At 40.8% G+C, this 19150-nt stretch overlaps 1 protein-coding gene and 1 long non-coding RNA gene across 4 annotated transcripts; one reads left to right on the forward strand and one right to left on the reverse strand.

The window, feature by feature from the left end:
- The first annotated feature begins 92 nt into the window (after positions 1-92).
- Positions 93-2408, forward strand: LOC142898971 (uncharacterized). The gene is made up of 2 exons (XR_012928669.1): positions 93-334; positions 1329-2408. It is a non-coding gene; the product is annotated as an uncharacterized LOC142898971 (long non-coding RNA).
- Positions 2409-2411: 3 nt separating this feature from the next.
- On the reverse strand, positions 2412-16105 carry LOC142898963 (uncharacterized). 3 transcript variants are annotated; one of them, XM_076042276.1, is made up of 26 exons: positions 15965-16105; positions 14797-14928; positions 14405-14550; positions 13850-14006; positions 12083-13770; positions 11907-11982; positions 11751-11786; positions 11370-11413; positions 10930-11079; positions 10534-10596; positions 10289-10438; positions 9716-9823; positions 9192-9321; positions 8935-9048; positions 8775-8819; positions 8590-8669; positions 8321-8433; positions 7446-7629; positions 7172-7256; positions 6693-6838; positions 5856-5946; positions 5600-5748; positions 5411-5496; positions 5243-5312; positions 4928-5046; positions 2412-4431 (listed from the first exon to the last, which is right to left on the reverse strand). In XM_076042276.1, the coding sequence occupies exons 2-26, from the start codon at positions 14918-14920 to the stop codon at positions 4290-4292; spliced, it is 4296 nt and encodes a 1431-aa protein (XP_075898391.1). In that variant the 5' UTR covers positions 14921-14928; positions 15965-16105; the 3' UTR covers positions 2412-4289. The 3 variants fall into 3 exon arrangements, with proteins under 3 accessions (XP_075898391.1, XP_075898390.1, XP_075898392.1); XM_076042275.1 differs by lacking the exon at positions 15965-16105 and adding an exon at positions 15185-15299; XM_076042277.1 differs by lacking the exons at positions 2412-4431; positions 4928-5046; positions 5243-5312; ... (2 more) ...; positions 5856-5946; positions 15965-16105 and adding exons at positions 6094-6612; positions 15185-15308.
- Positions 16106-19150: the final 3045 nt, after the last annotated feature.

Raw genomic sequence — 19150 nt, forward strand, 5'->3', positions numbered from 1 at the left:
TGCTACTCGCCTATAGGGGCGCTACAGCGAGAACCTTCCGCCTTCGGCCGCTTCGCCTTTCGTCTTTAACAAGATTTGTTGGTTATAAATAAAGAAGATGCCGGAAATGTTCGTCCGCTCTTCTTGTCTCAGTTGCTTCAGTACATCCATGCATGTCCTCTTCTCAGTGGGTCGAATTAAACCCCCTAAATCGGTTCTAAATGGAGTCTGTCTTCTCAAGGTTTGAGTCTTATGATTTCGCGGCCGACCAACGATTCCAGGACGGACTGAAGACTTTACAGGGCAGCGCCGAGGGAGACAAACTACGGGACATGAAACTGTTCTTTTATAACAGGTGTGGGAGTTGATTTGCCGCACATAAACGACGCTGAAGCTTCGTCCTTAAATCAAATTATAAAATAAATTTCCCCGATTTAGGAAAAACGCATGTTTTTTTTCAGTCAGCTGTGAATGTGTTTCCAATACAGGAAGTGACTTCTCCTCACCGGGTCTGCGGGAAGGCCGTTTAGACTCGTATATTGACTGAGTAACACACGTTGAGATGATGAATAAAATAAACAAACAAAAGACTAGTGAGTAGGACCCCCGGTTTAACCACAGGGGGCTTATCGGGAGTTTGTGCTACATACTGGCAGCAGAGTAGAAAAAAGGCTGACATTATCCCTGCAGATTCTGTCCATTGTCTTGAATTCTGTGGTTCCCTTTACAGCAACTCAGTATTCTCTTCGACAGCCCCGTCCCTACATTGAATACTACTGTATATAGAGCAGGGGTCACCTACCTTTTTTTTTTTTTTTTTTTTTTAACTTAAGATCTCAGTAATTATCAACAATGAATTACCAAGGTTGGATACAGATATATAAATATTCAACATATTATTTATTTTTATCTGAGTTTACAGAGTTCACCCAAACCTCTCAAGACTTCATGAATAATAAAATATTTTTCATAATTTTATTTTTTAAGATACTGCCATTTCTGAATCTATATAAATAAAAAAATGTGATTACAAAATAATTGCAACAAAATAAAGCCCACCAACTTCATTTGAGGTGGCTAACATCCCAAAGGTTTATCTATGATGTGATCGTTGCCAACCACATCATCTTCAGTGCTTGTTTCAACTGTGGCCTGAGCCTTAAAATTTAAATGTTGACAGTGATTTTCATTGCTTATTTGTACTTATTTACACCTATAGATTTTCAGATGCACCGACATTACTGTGGTGGTCAAGCAGCATTTACCAGAGACTGTGCATCTTGAGCTAGTCTTGGTAATATTCCTCTAATGTAGTAATTGTCATCCCTCTCCTCCTCTGCCATCTCCAGGTTTGTGGAGCCAATTAACCGGACTAGCTACAAACAGTGGACCTCGGATTCCCCTCAGGTGAATCACACGGACGATGAGCAGCATGACCAGAGCTCACTTCTAGATTCCCTCCCTGGTGTCGGTGATAAGCAGACAGCAGAGTCCTGCGCGGAGACGGAGACGACGCAGCTCTCCTTTGCGGAGGTGATGCGGTTGGTTCAGGAGGGGAAGGAGGTACCCGGAGTGAAACGACTGGAAATCACGCCCAGCAACCAGAGTCCCACTCCTTCTCAGATGGGGAGGGTTCTGAAGCCCTGGGAAACATCCTGAGGCCCCGACTGGCGTCTCACACTGACAGAACTGTGAACTCAAACAAAACAAAATTCAATTGATGTTTTGTTCTCACTGGAGTTCAGGGTGCACTGAACTACAGAGCTATATTGAGTAATGACGTTTGGCACAAAGCTTCCAAGAGGACACTCACCCATCTACTGTCTTTCATCATGAGCCTGGTGTAGGACACTGCTTTATATTTCTGCCAACCCACATGCAGGGAGGGACTGTTCGGCTTCTTCTAAAGCTGTCATTGTTTATTACTTGCAGAACTGAAATTTTGTATTGACCAGATAAAGCTACCAATCCACAGGCCTTTATCAGTGAGCCTAATTTTTTTGCAGTTATGCCCTGCAACATTGTGACTACAATGTGTACAATTGTGTACACTTGAATGCACTACTACACACACAATCTCACAATGAAATTCTTCATGCGTCACGTACAACCTGCCCCTTTTAATGAGTACTTGCGTTCTTTTCATTTTTTAAATGTGATGCAGTCCATGCATTATGAACAGCCTGTTTGACAGGATGTCTCACAGCACGTCAATGCTGACCTTAATAAATGTGTTGATTTTTGTGATTTTTTTTTTCTTGATTAAGCTTAACACTAGTCTTCCTATTTGGTGTTTTATCTATCCTCCTTTTTCAACATTTACTAAAGGACTCATCATCGGTGGTGCTGTTTTTATACTGCCTTACTACATGAGATTCATTAGTTGCAAAGTAAATTGTATAAATTGCCAATACACACAGGGAGACACTGGCTCGATGCCTGAGGAAAAGACTTTATTTAAATTTTCCCAACATTCCATTAATCAGCTTTTCATTTAGCTACACATCATGCTAACACTTTCTTTTCTAAGTCAATTACTTTCATAAGAATGATCAAGGTAACACTTAGGCATAAAAAGGCTCACTTTTAGCTGGTGCCAGGTAAAAGAAGAGGTAAAACAAGCATAACACAAACCCAAACTGCACCTGTTACAGTAGCATCAACAGCACAGCCCCGTCGGGAGTCCAAATCCCAAAACCATCTATGAGGTAAAAGTGCTGACCACAGCAGGAGAGTCCTAGTTTACCTCCACTGATGTTGCAAAGAGGTGCAGCAATGCAAGTAGCAACAAGTGGTCGGTCACAGGCAACCATCTAACAACTCAGGGCAGCGACGCCGTCTTATATTGACTAAGGGTTACAAATGGATTTTAGTCAATCCTGAACAGTACAGACAGTAAGTTATCAAACGGTCAAAATATTTCCAGGGAGGACAAAACAACAGACTGGTCAAACTTGCAAAGGTATGGTTTTCATCTCTGTGTTAAAAGACTGGCCTGCAACCAATTCCTTACACATCACAGTGGTGTTAGGGAGCAGAATCAAACAATTATTACCGTTACTAGAATCAATATTGAGTAGTTCCTTGCTTGATCACTTGATTGGTTGGTCTCTAGCAAACAAAACTGACCATGTCCATCACAGTATACCTATATTTGAACATAAAACATAAGGGTAAAAAACATTTAGAAAAAAATGTAAGCTTTGTTTAAAGAAAATCTAATATTAGAACAGTCCAGATATAACAGGGATGATAAACAATCTCCAGACTAGTACAGATATGTTGGAAAAGATGCAGCTAAAATGTCTTTTGAAGGAAGCGGCAGTGCTGTATTACTACAGCCATTCAAAGGTGTCTCCAGTTTAAATATTGTTTTTTTTTTTTTTTTTTTTAAATGATCACGGTAAAAAACACAACTTGTTTTTGGTTTTGTACTAGGTTAGATTCCAGTTTTTGTTTGTTAGCATGAACTGGATGAAATGGTTGACATGTCATAGTTTGGTTAAAACAATTTTTAAAAATAGATATAAAATCATCTACCCATCAACTCATTGATGGAAAATAATTAAAGCTAATGATTAGTATGATGACTCTTCCCTGCTACAACAAACAACTCGTGAACAGAAAATATGCAAACAATTTTTCAGTTTCTCATAAATTAAATATAGGATAAAAAAAAAAAAAAAAGATGTAACTGCAGATTTTTAACCAAATAACCAATGTTGAGGTAGAGATCAAGGGCCTGAATCACAATGCAATGCTCTTTTGTGGCTCGATAGCACCATATGTGTACAGTACAATCAAAATATAAAAAAAAAAACTAAGTTGTTAAAATGTGCAGGTATCAGTAAAAATGCATTGTATACGCCAATGGTATTAAAATAAAATAACGTACAGTTTAAAAAGCACAATCACTGTCATACCATATTCTTCCGATGTAAAATACGTTCATGAGGCCCAGAAATGGCTTGCCTGATCTGTTTTTTTTGCGATTCAGGCCCCTGTGTAGAGCACCATTAGAATTTGATTACATTGCTGTAATCCGATAACACCCTCCCCCCCCATAAAACAAAGAAACAAACAAAAAACACTTTAAAAAAAAAAAGAACAACAACCTTAAAAGTGTCTGTGCCGGCTGGTGATAGCGGACCACGGAAATTTTAAAAAAAACAACTCAGTATTCCTCGATGAAACAGTCCACACTAAAAGCAAAGGCACACCAGGGAGTGTGACTTAGGAGTGCGGTAAGGCAGAGGGTTTTCCCCCCCGCTGCTGCTGCGGAGCGGGAGCAAAGGCTGGCTTCACATTCATTATTCGCACATGAAATAATCCTTGAGCGGTGCGAAGAGGTGGCGGATGACTGGGACGCTCCAGGAGCGGCCCAGCACTTTCTGCCGCTGCATGCGACCCATGTTGTTGACGTCAGTGTAGTGTTTGGGGAAGCCAAAGATCCTGCAAACACATCACATGCGTGAGCTGAATACATGCCGTGACTCCCAAGTGCACTGCTCTCAACGGTCACGGACTAAATGAGCTAAACCAGCGTTTCTCAACTGGTGGGTTGAGACCCAAAAGTGGGTCGCAGAGCTGTTTTGATTGGCTTTGCAGGCAATTTCCCTTTTTTTACTTAAAAGAAGAAGGCAATTTAAAATTATGTGTATATATATATATATATATATATATATACATATATATACATATATATATATATATGTATATATGTATATATATATATATATATATATATATATATATATATATATATATATATATATATATGTATGTATGTATGTATGTATGTATAGAGAGAGAGAGAGAGAGAGAGAGAGAGAGAGAGAGAGAGAGAGAGAGAGAAAGAAAATGTCTGGCATTGCAGGACACACAATTCAATTCAATAATTTCTGGATGAAGCTTAATTCAAAACCAACTTCAGAAAAGCTTTTCTTACTGTTCCATTTCGGTGCACCACAAGTAGTCCTCCTTTCCGTTCATGTTGACAGGAAGTGGTCCCGTCTTGCCCTGCCGAATGGAGTTGGACTTTGTTGTGATGGTGCGGACCTTTTCGAACTGTAGGAGGAGACATGGGGTTGGATGGGTGTCAGACAGCAAAGGCTCAGCGTACCAGACTTTCGTCTTTCTAGATTTAGAGCCCTTTGTTAAAGTGCAGGTGCAAAATACCGGACAGACAATATTTGCAATGCAAGGTTATCGCAGCACAGCAGAACTGCTTTTACAATACAAAGTTGGAATAATAGGTTTCTACCTTTGCCTCGCGTCCGGATTCCAGACAATCCTGGAGAGAAACTTTGTCATCCAGAGACGTAGCAAGTGACCTAGAGAGGAAAGAAGAAGGATTTTATTTTTTAATGCCTTAGTGGAAAAATGTTGAAAATAGTCGAGAAAATAATTATGATTTAGTGTGACAACACACCTCTTCATGCCTGGGATGTTTCCCCAAAAGTAGCGAGCCCTGTGAGCAGGGCTGACCTTTATAGCATCGATCAGGATTGGGTTGCACTGGAGGAAAAAAAAAAGGCAACGTTTCAATTCAATTCATGGAGTTTTATCCAACCATAAAATGTACTTTAACTTTACTTTGAATCGAGTTAGCAGCAGTTACCTCCAGGAACCTGCAAATGTCCGACTTGTCGTTGGCATTCATGAAGACCACGTTCTCAAAGAGCCAGAAGAACGGACGGTCGTCTCCTTCCTTTGGTTTCAACAGGGTCAATATGCGGTAGAACTCAAAGAAGAGTCTTCCGGTTCCCTCTGCAGGATGAACAAGGAGGAACAAGTGGAAGGAGTCAGAGTACTGGCTGCAACACGCCGGGTCGTGTATGTTCCAAGCTGGTTAGTCTGTGGTGGAAGCTGCATACCAAATAATCCTTTTCGCAGCGGGTTGACCATCGACAGGTCGTTGCATGGACTGCCTCCGATCAGAAGATCAAAAGGGCCCCACTCAGCCAGCTGCAACATACAACTTCAGCTCAGTTCATACATGTCAAGAATTTACGGCCATTTTTGTTAAATAAAAAAAAAGAAAGATTTTTTTTTGTTTTTTGTTTTAAATCAGAAACGGAGACCATATTTAAGGTGGGATTGGTCAGATCAGGGGTGTCCAACTCAAATACGCAGTGGTGCCAAAGTCGCAGGCCAACATTGATATTTATTGATATAACAGATATATAACAGTGAACCTTTTCATATGGACCCCAAACAAGGTTTCCTTCAACACTGATTATGGAACAAGTAAAGCTTAACACTATACAACAAATAACTTCATATTGCATGCATGCAAATCAAATTTCAAATTAAAATAAATAAAATGTAAATAAAAATCGTAAGGCCCTTTTTTTATTTGCAGTCTTCTGATTTAAATTTCAACAGTGGCCTCTTTCCACGCGATAAACAATAAATTTTGAAATAAAATAACAGCAATAAACCAATGAAGTCATAATAACATACTTCAATGAACATCATCTCCTGATTGACAGCAGAGCATTCTGGGATTTGTAGTGTTAGCGGTTACATGTGCTGGACAATGCCGGTCTAGTACGGATTTTGTATTGGACTCGCGGGCCAAATACATTTAGACTGCGGGTCAAATTTAGCCCAAAGGCCGGAGCTTGACACCTATGGGTTAGATTGATTGGTTATATTGAATTAAAAAGGAGAAAAAAAAAAACAGGAAACCCTGTGCAGCTCCCACTCACGTGTTTCCGCGTGATGGTGCGAACGTCGTTGACGTACTCGATCTTCCCCGCATGCTTGACCATCCCCACGGCAATGGAATCGTCACAAATCTCAGAGGCGATGTAGTGGTCAATCTTGAAGCCCAGGTCTCTGAGCACCAGGTATCCTGTCGCAGTGTGAACAGTGTTTTAAAGCGAGCAATCGATGAGAGGATCAGGTACATTTTACTTAGGCGTAGAAAACACAACGGTAAGAATTGCTTTACATTGAGATGGACATAAAAAACTGTTTTCAAATGCAAAATGACAGAATTTTAAACATGGAAAAAACAAGAAAATATTAACTAAAGAAATTCAGATGTTAATTCTAATTAAAAGTTTGCTCGCCCTTTTACAGACCACATCTCCGCTTTGAGAAAATGGCTTTAGTCAGACTGAAGCTTCCGCAGGCTCAAAGTCCTGCGGAAAAAAACTCCAAAAATGCTGAAATAAAAACCAACCTGTTGCGATGCCGTCGAACAGTGAGAGCACTTTGATGGGTCGGCGCTGGTCGGCAGGAATAGAGGGATAAATTCTGTGAGGCTCCTGTGAGAAACAGAACGCACTTTTAATAACAATGTGAAGACAAATATACTTCTTGTAGGTTTTCACAGTGGAGGATCTTCCTGATAGAACACTTTGCAGTTTGCACCCTCTTGATGTTGTATTCTTGTAATTCTTCTAATTAAAACGGGTGTGAGGTGCATCTGAAGGGGGCTCGAGGGTGGTACGTACAAACTCCATGGCGCTGTTGTTGACGAAGAAGTCTTGAATCTTGGTGCTCCAGTCGGGTCTGAGTTTGAGATTTCCGTCGCAGAGTGAAGGCTTGCAAAAGTAGCAGCTCCAAGGATCGACATCTTTGAGCTTGTCAAAAGTCCCGGGGCCGACCAGGATGTCAAGACAGTCCTTGCAGAAACATCTGCCGCGCAAGAAAAAAAACAAACGACAAATGAAAAAAAAACTGAAATGGAATATGGGGTCTTGACTTCCCACAAAGGGAACAGAATTTTCAGTGAGACACAAAAAAAAAACCAAGCAGGTGTATGAAGTATTGTAATGTGTAATAATGGACCTCAATGGAAAAACCTCAAGCCTGGTTAGCAAAATGTTTGTTATTTTCACAAGTGTGGAATCACTTCATCTACACTACCAGCCAAACGTTCGAACAAAGCTTCTTATACATTTGTTTTACCTTTACAACTTTCTACGCTGATATAGATACTGAAGACAAAAAAAACTCTGGGGAAGTATAGTTTATATGAAAGGTGGCTATTTTGAAGAATTTAAATATTAAACATGTTTGAGTTATTTTACACCTTTATTGTTTCCTACTTAATTCCATGTGTGTTCATACGTAGTCTTGACGCCTTCAGTGAGAAACTGCAATGTCAATGGTCATTAGAATGAAAGAAAAGGCATTAAATTCATAAGGTCTGTCCAAACTTTTGACTGCTAGTGTACAGTCATTGCCCTTTTCATTACTTTGACAGTTTTTGAGAAGGTTTAAAAATGCAATGTGCCGTCACTACACAGTGGGCTGCAATGCCACGCATTCCCACTGAAAAAGAACACGCATATCAAATCAAATCACATCATGTATCTGCCTATACCTGCAGCAGCTGGCGTTGCCACACAGGATGACCTCCAAGCCGGCGCAGCACACGGTGCAGTACGACTGGTAGCCGTCTTCATCGTAGCGGTATAACGTCTCTGAGAAGTTCTCCTGCAAACAGCGATATGGGCTTTTTTTTGCAGCACTCGGTTATGTTGGCGCAGCAGTGTTTTCAAATGGAGGTTAGACACAGACAGACTGGGGTGTTGCAATGAAGGGAAGCGGAGCAGAAAAGGCAGAAAAACATCGGTTAGGTCGACGCGTTACCTTGCATTTCAGACAAAGACCGCCTTCAAACAACGGGTGCTGAACAGCAATCTCGGATGAGCCACACGACAAGCAAAAATCTGGAAGAGCAAATGGTTGACTCCTCGCGGTTAAAATGAATGCCGTCAATGGGAAATTAGGCCCAATAAGGTCGGAATTATTTTACATTTGCAAAGATAACTTACGTTCAATTGTTTTGCGTTCCTTATTCATCCGTTCTATAATTGACTCTGTAATGTTCAAGACCAAAACAAACACAGACTGGGAGTCACTAATGATAAAAACATATTATTTGCATCATCAAAATCAATGTAGGAGTAAATGCTTGATGGAAAAAAAACCGACCTCTGTTGTAGGTGTTGACGACTGTGTGTGCCTTATTTTTTAAAACGTATTTCCTTTTTGCAGGTGGCTGCTGGTCAGAGAGGCTCGAGTCAGAAGAGGTTTGAAGTGGAGCTTCTGAAAGATCAAACCCCCCAAAAAAAATGATGATGAGAAGATGACAAATACGACACGACAAGAAAGAGGAAAACTTTGCTTTCTCATAAAATTAATATAATGATCATGATGACATAAACAAATGGACACAGATGTTCACATACCAATTGGTGCAAAGCCCTCTGATCCTCTGGGTGGAAACCCAGTGAAAGCCCAGTCCAGCATGAGCTTCAGCTCTTGGTCTCGTGTTGTGCCCTCTGCGGCAAACGACTTTGAACACCTTTCACCTGCTAACTGGAAACAACAACCATTTCTGAGACTGATTTATCACATGTGCAATTGTGCAAATAATGTTCTGAGACAAACAAAGGCCATTCCCAGAAAGTGTTTTTTCTTTTCTTATGGTTTTTAAAACATTGGTCTGTAAAGATATCTTTGAGGGATATATGCAGGAATTAAGTTTTTTTAAAATTTTTTTATATTATTTGAATTCATATCACGTTTTTGTTGGTAAAATAAAAGTCTTCACCATCATTATTATAATTATAATTATTATTATTATTATTGTTTGTGTGTAGGCGAGGCGTATATAAGCATTTAGCTTCTGCCTCAGTCAGTCAAAGAAAGATGTACGGTCGTCTGATTTAAAACCACCCTCAATTGTTTGTATTTCTGTGCTGTCTCTTACCTCAATGATCTGATAGATCGCTTCCTTGTAGGTGGGTAAACTGGCAAAGGAGTTTTTGCAGAAGCACTTGCTGAAGGCACCGAAAAGCATCAGATCTTGTGCGTATATCTGAATGAAAACCCCTTTGTTAGTTAAAATCCCTTTGGATGCCTGCAAAGTGTACTGAACGTACAATACCAATGAAAAAGTTTGGACACAGCTTATGAATGTAATGTCTTTTCTTTCATTCTAATGACTATAGACATTGCAGTTTCTCACTGAAGGCATCAAAACTATGTATGAAAACACATGGGATTATCTCTCTATCGCGGTCCTCAGATGTAGGAAACAATAAAAGTGTAAAATGGCAAGTTTTATATTCAAATTCTTCAAAATAGCCACCTTTCATAAAAAGCATATTTACAGTTATTTAGCGTGTTTTTCTTTGCTGCATAATTACATATATCTTGCACATAAATTTGATGTCTGCAGTATCTATCTGCAGTGCAGAAAGTTGTAAAAATAAAAAATAAAATTGCATGAGAAGGTGTGTCCAAACTTTTGACTGGTAGAGTAAAATCGTGGTCTTCTTACCTCTGAAAACATCCCATCTCCAAACCACTCCACCCTTCGCAAGCCAGGAGGTGAGGACTTGGTCTTCCACGGCACAACCATGCCAGGCCACCAGGAAAATCCCTGCACTTTCCCCCAAACCAGTTCTCCGATAGCGAACCCCTTTCCGTCCTGCAGGCACGAGTGACAATAAAAAGTAGTGATGATTCACGAACCAAGAGTTTGACGACAACACTGCACTGCGACTTTGACTGCCAGCGTGTTACCTGGTAGGCATGTTTCCGTCTGCCTTTCCGTGTATGTTTACCGGCAGGTGATGACTCCTCGGACTGTAACACAATCAACAATCATGCGTTAAAAAGTCTGTGGAGTCATTTTATTTGAGCCAGGTTTAAATTTGAGGTGGCAAAGAAACCAGCTAAGTCCTTCATGGAGACTTAGCTTAGAGCTGCTGTTCAGTAACTGCATTCATTTATATATTTTTAACCTCAGGAAGCAAGAAAGACTAACTGTAAATAATTTGAGTTTCACTTCTACCTTTTTGAAGTTTATATAAAATGTATAACAACCACCTCTTGGAACTTAGCTTAAGAAAAGCAAAGAGCGTCACAAAAAGGCTGGAGGGCAGCCGCAGCTCAGGGGTTTTCTGGCAGGATACCTACCAGATCATCTTGGGATGTCAAACTTTGCCTCTTGTTCTTATTGACGCCGCCGGATTTCGGCCATTGGCATGAGCCAGCCTGATACATTGTGCGAGCCAGTGGCTTCTGGCGCAAGGTGCTCTCCCAACCAAACTGACCCCTGTTGGTTTCCTGACAGACAAAATACTCTCATAACACACTGGAGCAACACACAAAATGCATATGCGCACACACACACAAACATTATTGCACAAGACATTGGGTTATTAACTCTAAATACATGGGAAAAAAATTGAATGTTGTCTAATGATGAATTCATAATCATTAACTGCAACCCCATGTTCTGCCTGTTGGTTTTTGTTTGTTTTATTGTAGCATAAAACTTTTTTTTCCATTGGCAAGTTTTCTCTTTTGTACGCAGATGTGTGAATTGAAAAGAAGAACAGATGGAAAATATTTACCTCCATGCACGAGTCGTAATATGCACCGTTGTCACTTTCATTCACTGTAAGAGAACATTGTGTCAATAAATTTAGTGTTGGCACAAATGCATGAGCATACGACCAAATGCCTAATGTGTGGTACTATTGACAGGGATCTAGTGGAACAGATTGGACTAAAAAGGTAGTTTACATAGAATAATAGTAATTGCCACCTGCGTTGTTTCCGCAGTAAACCAAATGCATATATAAATCATGGACATTAATAAACAAAGCAAACCATTTGTATTGCTGTTACCATTAGACACCACTAAATCTTCCACAATGATCATTTGAGTGACAAAGATTTAATAATAATTTTGATTAAACAAATACCAGAAAGGTGAAAAATCATTCACTTACCTGTGATCTTTAAGAGACGGACTTCACAAGGCTTCACTGGCAATAAAAAGTTTTGCTAAAATTAGTAAATCAATGGTGCAATAACTTGTACATCATAAAGTCTTCCAACGATTTTTGCTTTTTATGAAGAATTGGTTTTCTCCTCGTCAGATTTACCTGGGAGGTTGCTGTACTCGTCAGTACTGTCCTCAGATTGGCTTACTTGGTGGAAGTGACTCTCACTGGAACGCATCTATCACACACACAAGACAAATGAAAATAAATTACAAATTTTGAAACCGAATGAAGAATTTCGTTTTCATTTATTTGTTGTTGTTTTTTTTTTTTTTTACCTCTGTTAAAATTTTCTGGCACTCAAGGGGAGGACAGGTGAAAGAGAAAAGGGTCAGAACGAGCTTCCTGAAGAATGAAGACAGCTTAAGGTCCTTTAGAACGCTGGCCCAATGTTCCTCCAGGGAAAGGGGAACCAACCCCGCCTCGCCACCTTCTTCCGCCTCAGCAATCTGATACTTGAGATATTCACTTGTGAGCTGGGTGGCCTCCTCGGGGGTGCGACAGATTCCCAAACTGGTACCGAGATCTCCGACTGCCCTCCCGGACACTTTCTGTCTATTGTCAGGGTCAAGCAGCTGAACCACAGCCCTGAGCAGCCCCTCGTTTAGAGGCAGCTTCGCAGCGATGCATTCTGTGAGTGCGACGTAGAAAGCCAACGCTTCCTGCTTCATCAGTTCCATGACATCAGAATTCTCCGATTGATTTAAGTCCTCTACCGCTTTCTCGTCCAAATAAAGCTCAGGGCTCGGCAGCTGGAATTTCTTATTATTTAAGATTTGTACATTGTGCTCTTTAAGGAAACGAAAGATGGCTTGTGGCCGAAGGAAGTAGGAGGAGTAAGTGTACAGCAGGCTGCTGGCTTCTTCCAGAATGAGCAAAATATTCACCATTTCACCACCCCTTTCTGTCTGCAGAATACCCTGGAAAGTGCACAGAGGCTTCAGCGCCTCTTCCAGGAACATAAATGTTGCCCTGACTTTGGGTTCCTGCAGCCTGGAGTAGATTGATTTGGCTTTGTGGTCGCCCTCGTCGCAAGACTTGTAGTACAGAATGAGATTTTGCCACATCTCCAGTGACTTTGAGACAAAAAAATGGACCGCAAGGCAGCTGGTATTGAGAGGAAACGATGGGCTGCTCGAGCAGATGCCAGACATCAGAGCTTCGACACTGCTGTTCTTGGTAGTGGAGGAGGAGTGGTGGGCATGGATGTCCACCATTAACTCCTGAACCTGACTAGACAGTGCCTTGATCCCAGTTTGGCAGGCAGTATCGGCAATAGTGTCCATCCAACCAAAGGCTACTATGTTTGGGTTGAATTCCCTGAGACGAGAGTAAATCTGATGTGAGGTTGCTTTACTACCGCTGGCATAGAAAGCGGCAATGTTACAAGCGGGTAACCCAGATTTCTTCAAGGTCTCCACCACGGCCTTTGCAGTTTGATCTTTCCCATCATCCGCTGACGGGAGGGTTTCCAAAAACTGAATGTTGTGTTGGGCAGCTTTGACGTCAAAAGACCCCAAAAACACGGAGACTGAGGATTCCTTTGACTGGGCACCTCCTTCACGCACATATACACGGTAAGGAGTAAGCTGGCACACAGTCTTGATATCCTTCTTGTTCTGTGCCCCCACATTGCACTGCGGCAAACATTGAGACTCCTTTTGGCCAGTCGCAGAGGCTTCGTCACAGTTTTGGTGGACGGACTGAAGAGCAGCATCACCACTTGGCAGCGGATCAGACGGTTCTCTTTCATTTCCAATGGAAGTTTTCTCCATGTGCGTGACTGATTCCGTGTGTTGCTTGAGTGCAATGATGCCTTTGTGAAATGTGAAAATATGCGTTTTACAAGTACGACAGTAGGTGTGTTTGTCTCCAAAAGAGCTTTGGCCAACCCAGTCAAAAATGCCCTTCCATTTTTCATTGTAAGAAAATGCTTTCATTAGATTGCTTTGTTCTTCTTTTGTTTCTAAAAGAGAAAGAAAATCATACTGCACCATTACTGTACTCAACATGATCCTTCAAAAGACAATGCGAGTTACACTTACCTGCTGTTTCCAGTGGGCTTATGTCAAGACCGCCACGAGCCTTAACGGGATCGTATTCTGCATTTGCCACATTAGCAGTGTAAAAAATTTTGAACCACTTCAAGGTCTTGAAGCTGCTTTTAAACTCTCCTTTAATGAGCTCTTCAACCGGAATGGGCTAACGAAGAGAAGATTAAACATGTTAATTTCAACATTGAAAATGGATGCAGTGATCAAAGTTAATACATAACACTTTTTTTTTTTTTTTTTTTTTTTTTTTTTTTAAATCACTGCAACTTTGGTGGCTGGCAGTTAGCCAAACAAATAATCCATTTTTCTACTTGTTGTTGATCACATTGGTGTTTTGTGGGGAATACCTATACTGTGTAGCGGGACATGTCTGAATATCTCTTGGAACAAATATTCATCTTGCAATTTTTAATGGAGTATATTTCGTGTGAAAATAGTGTACCCTACATCTTACATTACTTCAAAATGTATTTTAAAGATAATTCTTTAAATGAACATAATTGATACATATTTAAAAACACTCCAATGCAAAAAAACAGTGCATACCACAGGGATATTGTTCTTGCTGAAGGCATCAAGAAGGAGGCTGAAGTTATGCCGGTAGTCATCCTCAGTTTGTGCATCAAACTTCACCTTTGACATGTCAACAGAGCCTGGAATAATGCAGTCAAAGATCTGGCAATAACATGCACCTGGTGGACGATGGAAAGAATACAAAGATAAGAGACGGATGTGTTGCTGTTGAAGATGTTTGTTGGAAAAAAACAATAGCAATTACATGAAATAACCAATAACTATTTTACTTACCAACCAACACAAGCTGTAAATATCTACATTTTAGCCTAGCATTTTAGTCTTGTCTGCATACGTTCAAATAACCGGTGCTATATAAAATAGTAACACACTAGTTTTTTTTTTTACTTGTACTTATTACTCACCTGAACCAGCATTGCGCACATCTCTGAAGTTTGTTTTCAGCAGGTTGTTGAGCCAGGACACCATATGAAAACGGTTGGACTTAATCTTCAAGGAATTTGGAATTATTACCTCTGCACCTGCCATGTTAGGATCTTTAGGAAAACACGACAAGAAAAACACTTCAGTGAACAAGTAGTCAGTGTTTGGAAAAACACATCTGTCCTGTCAATAGTTAAAACTTCCTGGCTCTGGCCTATCATAACTGACTAGTAGGGTTGCGAGGGGAGTTTTTTTTTTTTTTTTACAGGATGCCTGGTGGTGGTGGTCTGTGTGTGTGTGTGTGTGTGTGTGTGTGTGTGTGTGTGTGTGTGTGTGTGTGTGTGTCGCTGGGTGATCCCTTTGTCTAACCGTGCGGGGGGATCAAGGAAGAGGGCTCTTTGTCAAACACCACTCGCATTTGTGTGTCATTTGCAGACTTGTGGCCCCGTGTGTGTCGCCATGTGCGGCCGCTCGAGTGCTCCCAGGCCGTGCTGCTGGTGACACGCTGCCATCGCGTCTCCTCCCATTTCGACACACGGAGAGGCGTGCGCCAAGTCTCGCGTTGTCCACTTTTGCCGCGAACGTGCAACTTTCGCTTCGACTAAACAACGAGCCTCGCCGCTTGACTTAAAAACCCAGATAACTGTGCATTTTCACACGACACTGTGGCATTGCCCTGCCGAGCCGACTGAGCCTTTCCCATTGATTGTTGTTACACAGAGGCTTTGCTTTACCTGAGCGGCTCGGGCTGCTACTACAGCCTGGTAGCGTGCTGCAAAAGCTGTTTCACGCTGCAAACGGAGCGACCAGGCATATTAAAAATTCAATTCAATATCATGCAACCAAGTAACAGATGCGGGTTCAAACGCTTTGTACACGGCAGCGTAAACAGAAGGCTGCCCGAAGTTAACAGCAGCCGGTAGGAAGTCAAAATTCTGCCCGGCTCTCGCTTCTGCATGCTGATCTCGCTCTCGTACGAGCCGGTCTTTGTGTTGAAAGAAAGAACAAGGTTGACCACACAATAATAGTGATTCTAAAAGGCCGGATCCGACAATAAGACTAATCGTACCTCACCTCAAGCTCGTCTTTGTTTTGAAAGCGTGGAGAGTGAAAGCGGGAGTGTGAGGAAAAGAAAACTTAGCAACTCACCGTGGTTTCCCCTGCTAGTGGTCCTCCGGCCTCCTCCTCGAACTACTTTCTCCGATAGGCAGAGCGGCGATGGTGACGTCCACCCTCCTCATCCGGGGATGGCACGGTGAGTAGCGTTAGGGGGGCCCTTTCGTGGTGGCTCTGTGGGTTAAGTTGACAATTGTACTTGATGCATTTACAACAACAACTACAAACAAAACCATTCATATTAAAAGTAACGTTGGGTTGAAGTAACCGCTTACAATAAGTGGATGCTAACCAAAATGCAAACTGCAACTAGTGGTATGAACCTGTTCAAATGGCGGGCCAGAATGGCCGTTCTTGTCGACCATTCGACATGGCCCAAATCCTGTACTTTTTTTTTTTTTTTTTTTTTTTTACTCAGTTATAAATTAACGCCAACATAATCGTATATCCATACAGACGAGGTGTACTTTAAATATATTGAAATCGTCGAGTAATCTTCAAGTATCATTTGATTGATACTTATATTAATCCCGAAGGAAATTCAAGTTGAATTGTCTCATTGCCTGGCCAAGCTTCCTGATTTTCGGTAATCAAAATACGGTCGCCCCTTTGCCCAAAATGTCAAACTACTAATACCATGTAGGTACCAAAGAACCAGTACAGTGAGCCACGTTTCAGTTCTTGGCCATTATTTATCGCAAAATGGCGGACACGAAATACGTCGCCATTTGCACCATTGGCACCATTAAGATACAAAGTTTTGAACAACTTCCAGAGTATACAGAGCTCATTGCCATCATCGCCAGCCATTGGATTTATTTCATTAGCCTGTTTAAAAATGAACTGAATCAGAATAGTGGTTCGCCAACAGTCCTAGCCACACGCCGTAACCACCGCGGCTGCTAACAGCTAGCGACATGACCTATATTTATATTATAGTTTATATTCGCATTCGTACATTCATAAACAGCTCATGGGCTTTTATGGGATCGTTAACGCCACCGAATGAGCGATGGTATTCCTACCAGCTACCGCTGAAGTTTTGTCTTTAAACCCCAATGTGTCGAACATAAGTTAAGACACCTTTAGCTTCCCATTTTTGTCCCTGCTAACGCGAGACTTATCATGTGTAACAATTAGCACCGGTAGTAGAGGGTACGTGTCACTACAGCATTCACACGGAAAATCTTGGTTCTCGTGATATAATAGTACTGCCTCGGTTGGAAAATCGCGAATTTAAGAATTAACCTATACCCTTAAAACCACATTCCGCGGTTGGAGCCGCCCTGACGTTCCTATATGCCTAACATAAAAACAAAACAAACAAAAAACCCGTCAGAATCAAGATAGTGCCTGTAGTCGTTTCATTGGTTGCAACGGTTTAAAAAGGCAGCCTTTTAATTACATCGGCATAATCAGAACTTTAAAAATAAAAATACTCTTTGTAAAGATAACTTCACATGTGTGAACACCATTTTTAAGTGCAAAAAAAGAGGGTAAAGATTTAAGGGTTGATGTGCATTCATGTGATTCATTTTCCTGCTGTTGAAGTCTAGACTATAAATGAACCAAAGTGAACACTTTAAAAGAGACCTAAATGACCCCTGATGACTTTGTGTCTGGAGTAATGTTCTCAGCATACTATTTATGGATACATCTTCATATGTGTGTGGGGGGGGAAGGTTGCCATGATACAAAACAAAAAATTTCATCTGCATGATGTCATCACAGACAACACAGGGTTTTTTTTGTTTTTTTTTACATCATCAGTTGTAGCTGTAGATCCGCTATGGTAGTAGCCCACCGCTATGGTAGTAGCCCACGGCAGGGTCACAGAGGTCAGTGAAAGCTTTCTTTGTCTTGCCACGTCTCCGAAGCCCATCCTCCCAAAAGACAGCATTCCTTAGATTGACTTAAGTGTTCAAAAGAACAGATTATTTAATGATAGGTGTTGTATTGAGATGTTTGTCAAAAGAATTCAGCGGCCTGAATTGTCAATTTGCATACAAAAGGCGACATACTAGATCCACTATAAATTCTACAGGTCAAAAGCACTTCAAAGAGGATAGTTTTAACTTTCACCAACTTGCCTTAACATTTCCTCAGTCATGAATATTTGACTAATCTCAACACCGATAGCATTGCCACAAAGATCCATTCTTCAACCTTCAAAAAGGAGATATAAGAATTCCTTAAAAAAAAAATATCTAAAAAGATACAGGTAATCTAAAAATCTATCAATCTATCAATCTAAATAATTTATATACAGCATATGTGGCATATGACACGCATTGTACATTTATCCATCCTAGAGAAAAGGATTCCTCTGTGATTTTAAGGTTTCTTATTTTTTCCCCATTTAAGGGAGTCTTTCGTCACGTGGTTTGAGAGTTTATGGTAGAGGGTGTTGCATGTGCAGAGAACGTAAAACCCATTTAGACAAATTTTCTTAGTAAAATTGGGCTTTACCAAAAATTGCTTGATTCACATGTAAACTGTTTTAGAATGGGTGGAACGCAGTATAAGAGATGGAAGAGTAAAAAACACATATTGTAATCATTCCTGTCTTCCTTGTCTCTTTGAATAAATCTTCAACCTGCAGCTGAAAATTTACTCTTTTAATTCATTTTTTATTTGAAAATCTGCTATAGCTGTTAATGATTCCAATTTATGAAGTTATTTTCCTCACACAAAACATCCAACGTTAAATTCTGTCTCTTTGAGAAATAAAAACGTTCTTTGTTCTTTTTCTTCTTTTTACAACTTTTTTCCCAGCTGGATCGCTAAGACTTGAAATTTGAGATTTTGTTTATCCATTTTTAAAAACTCTATTCCACTACAGCGCATTTCAATTATGACAAAGGCAAGATATTTCCGGTGCAAGCTTCCCCCTCCCCCCCCCAAAAAAAACAGAAGAACATGATGAGGAAGTGATTGTGAGCCAGGCTAGTGCAACGACAGCACAGTTGATGTGGCAGTCGAGGCAGATTTATTTGGATGGATGATACTGCTGCATGACAAGAACAAGGAAGAAATGTCACTTCAAAATACTCAGTTAAGAAAAAAAAAATAGCCGTGTCCTGAGAGACGTACAGACATGCATTTGTAGAGAAGTGGAAGAGCTGAGAAGTAAAGAAAAACAGTTGGGAATGGGGAAAGAAAGTCTGCAAAGTGGAAGAAAACAGAGTCAAAGGTCAGAGGGGCATTTAGGAGATAAGG

This window comes from Nelusetta ayraudi, unplaced genomic scaffold, assembly GCF_046127955.1.
Source record: "Nelusetta ayraudi isolate G7.1 ecotype Tasmania unplaced genomic scaffold, CSIRO-AGI_Nayr_v1 ptg000070l, whole genome shotgun sequence".
In the NCBI taxonomy this organism is placed as follows: domain Eukaryota; kingdom Metazoa; phylum Chordata; class Actinopteri; order Tetraodontiformes; family Monacanthidae; genus Nelusetta; species Nelusetta ayraudi.

Bases quoted from the DNA above. Each gene is read 5' to 3' on its own strand.
- LOC142898963 (XM_076042275.1), bottom strand. From the start codon at position 15,233: ATGCGAGTGGTGTTTGACAAAGAGCCCTCTTCCTTGATCCCCCCGCAC. The intron at 7,630-8,320 runs GTATAGGCAGAT...CTTGCGCGGCAG, and splicing joins GGCAACGCCAGCTGCTGCAG to ATGTTTCTGCAAGGACTGTC. The intron at 4,432-4,927 runs GTAAGAAAAGCT...ATGTGTTTGCAG, and splicing joins TGGTGCACCGAAATGGAACA to GATCTTTGGCTTCCCCAAAC.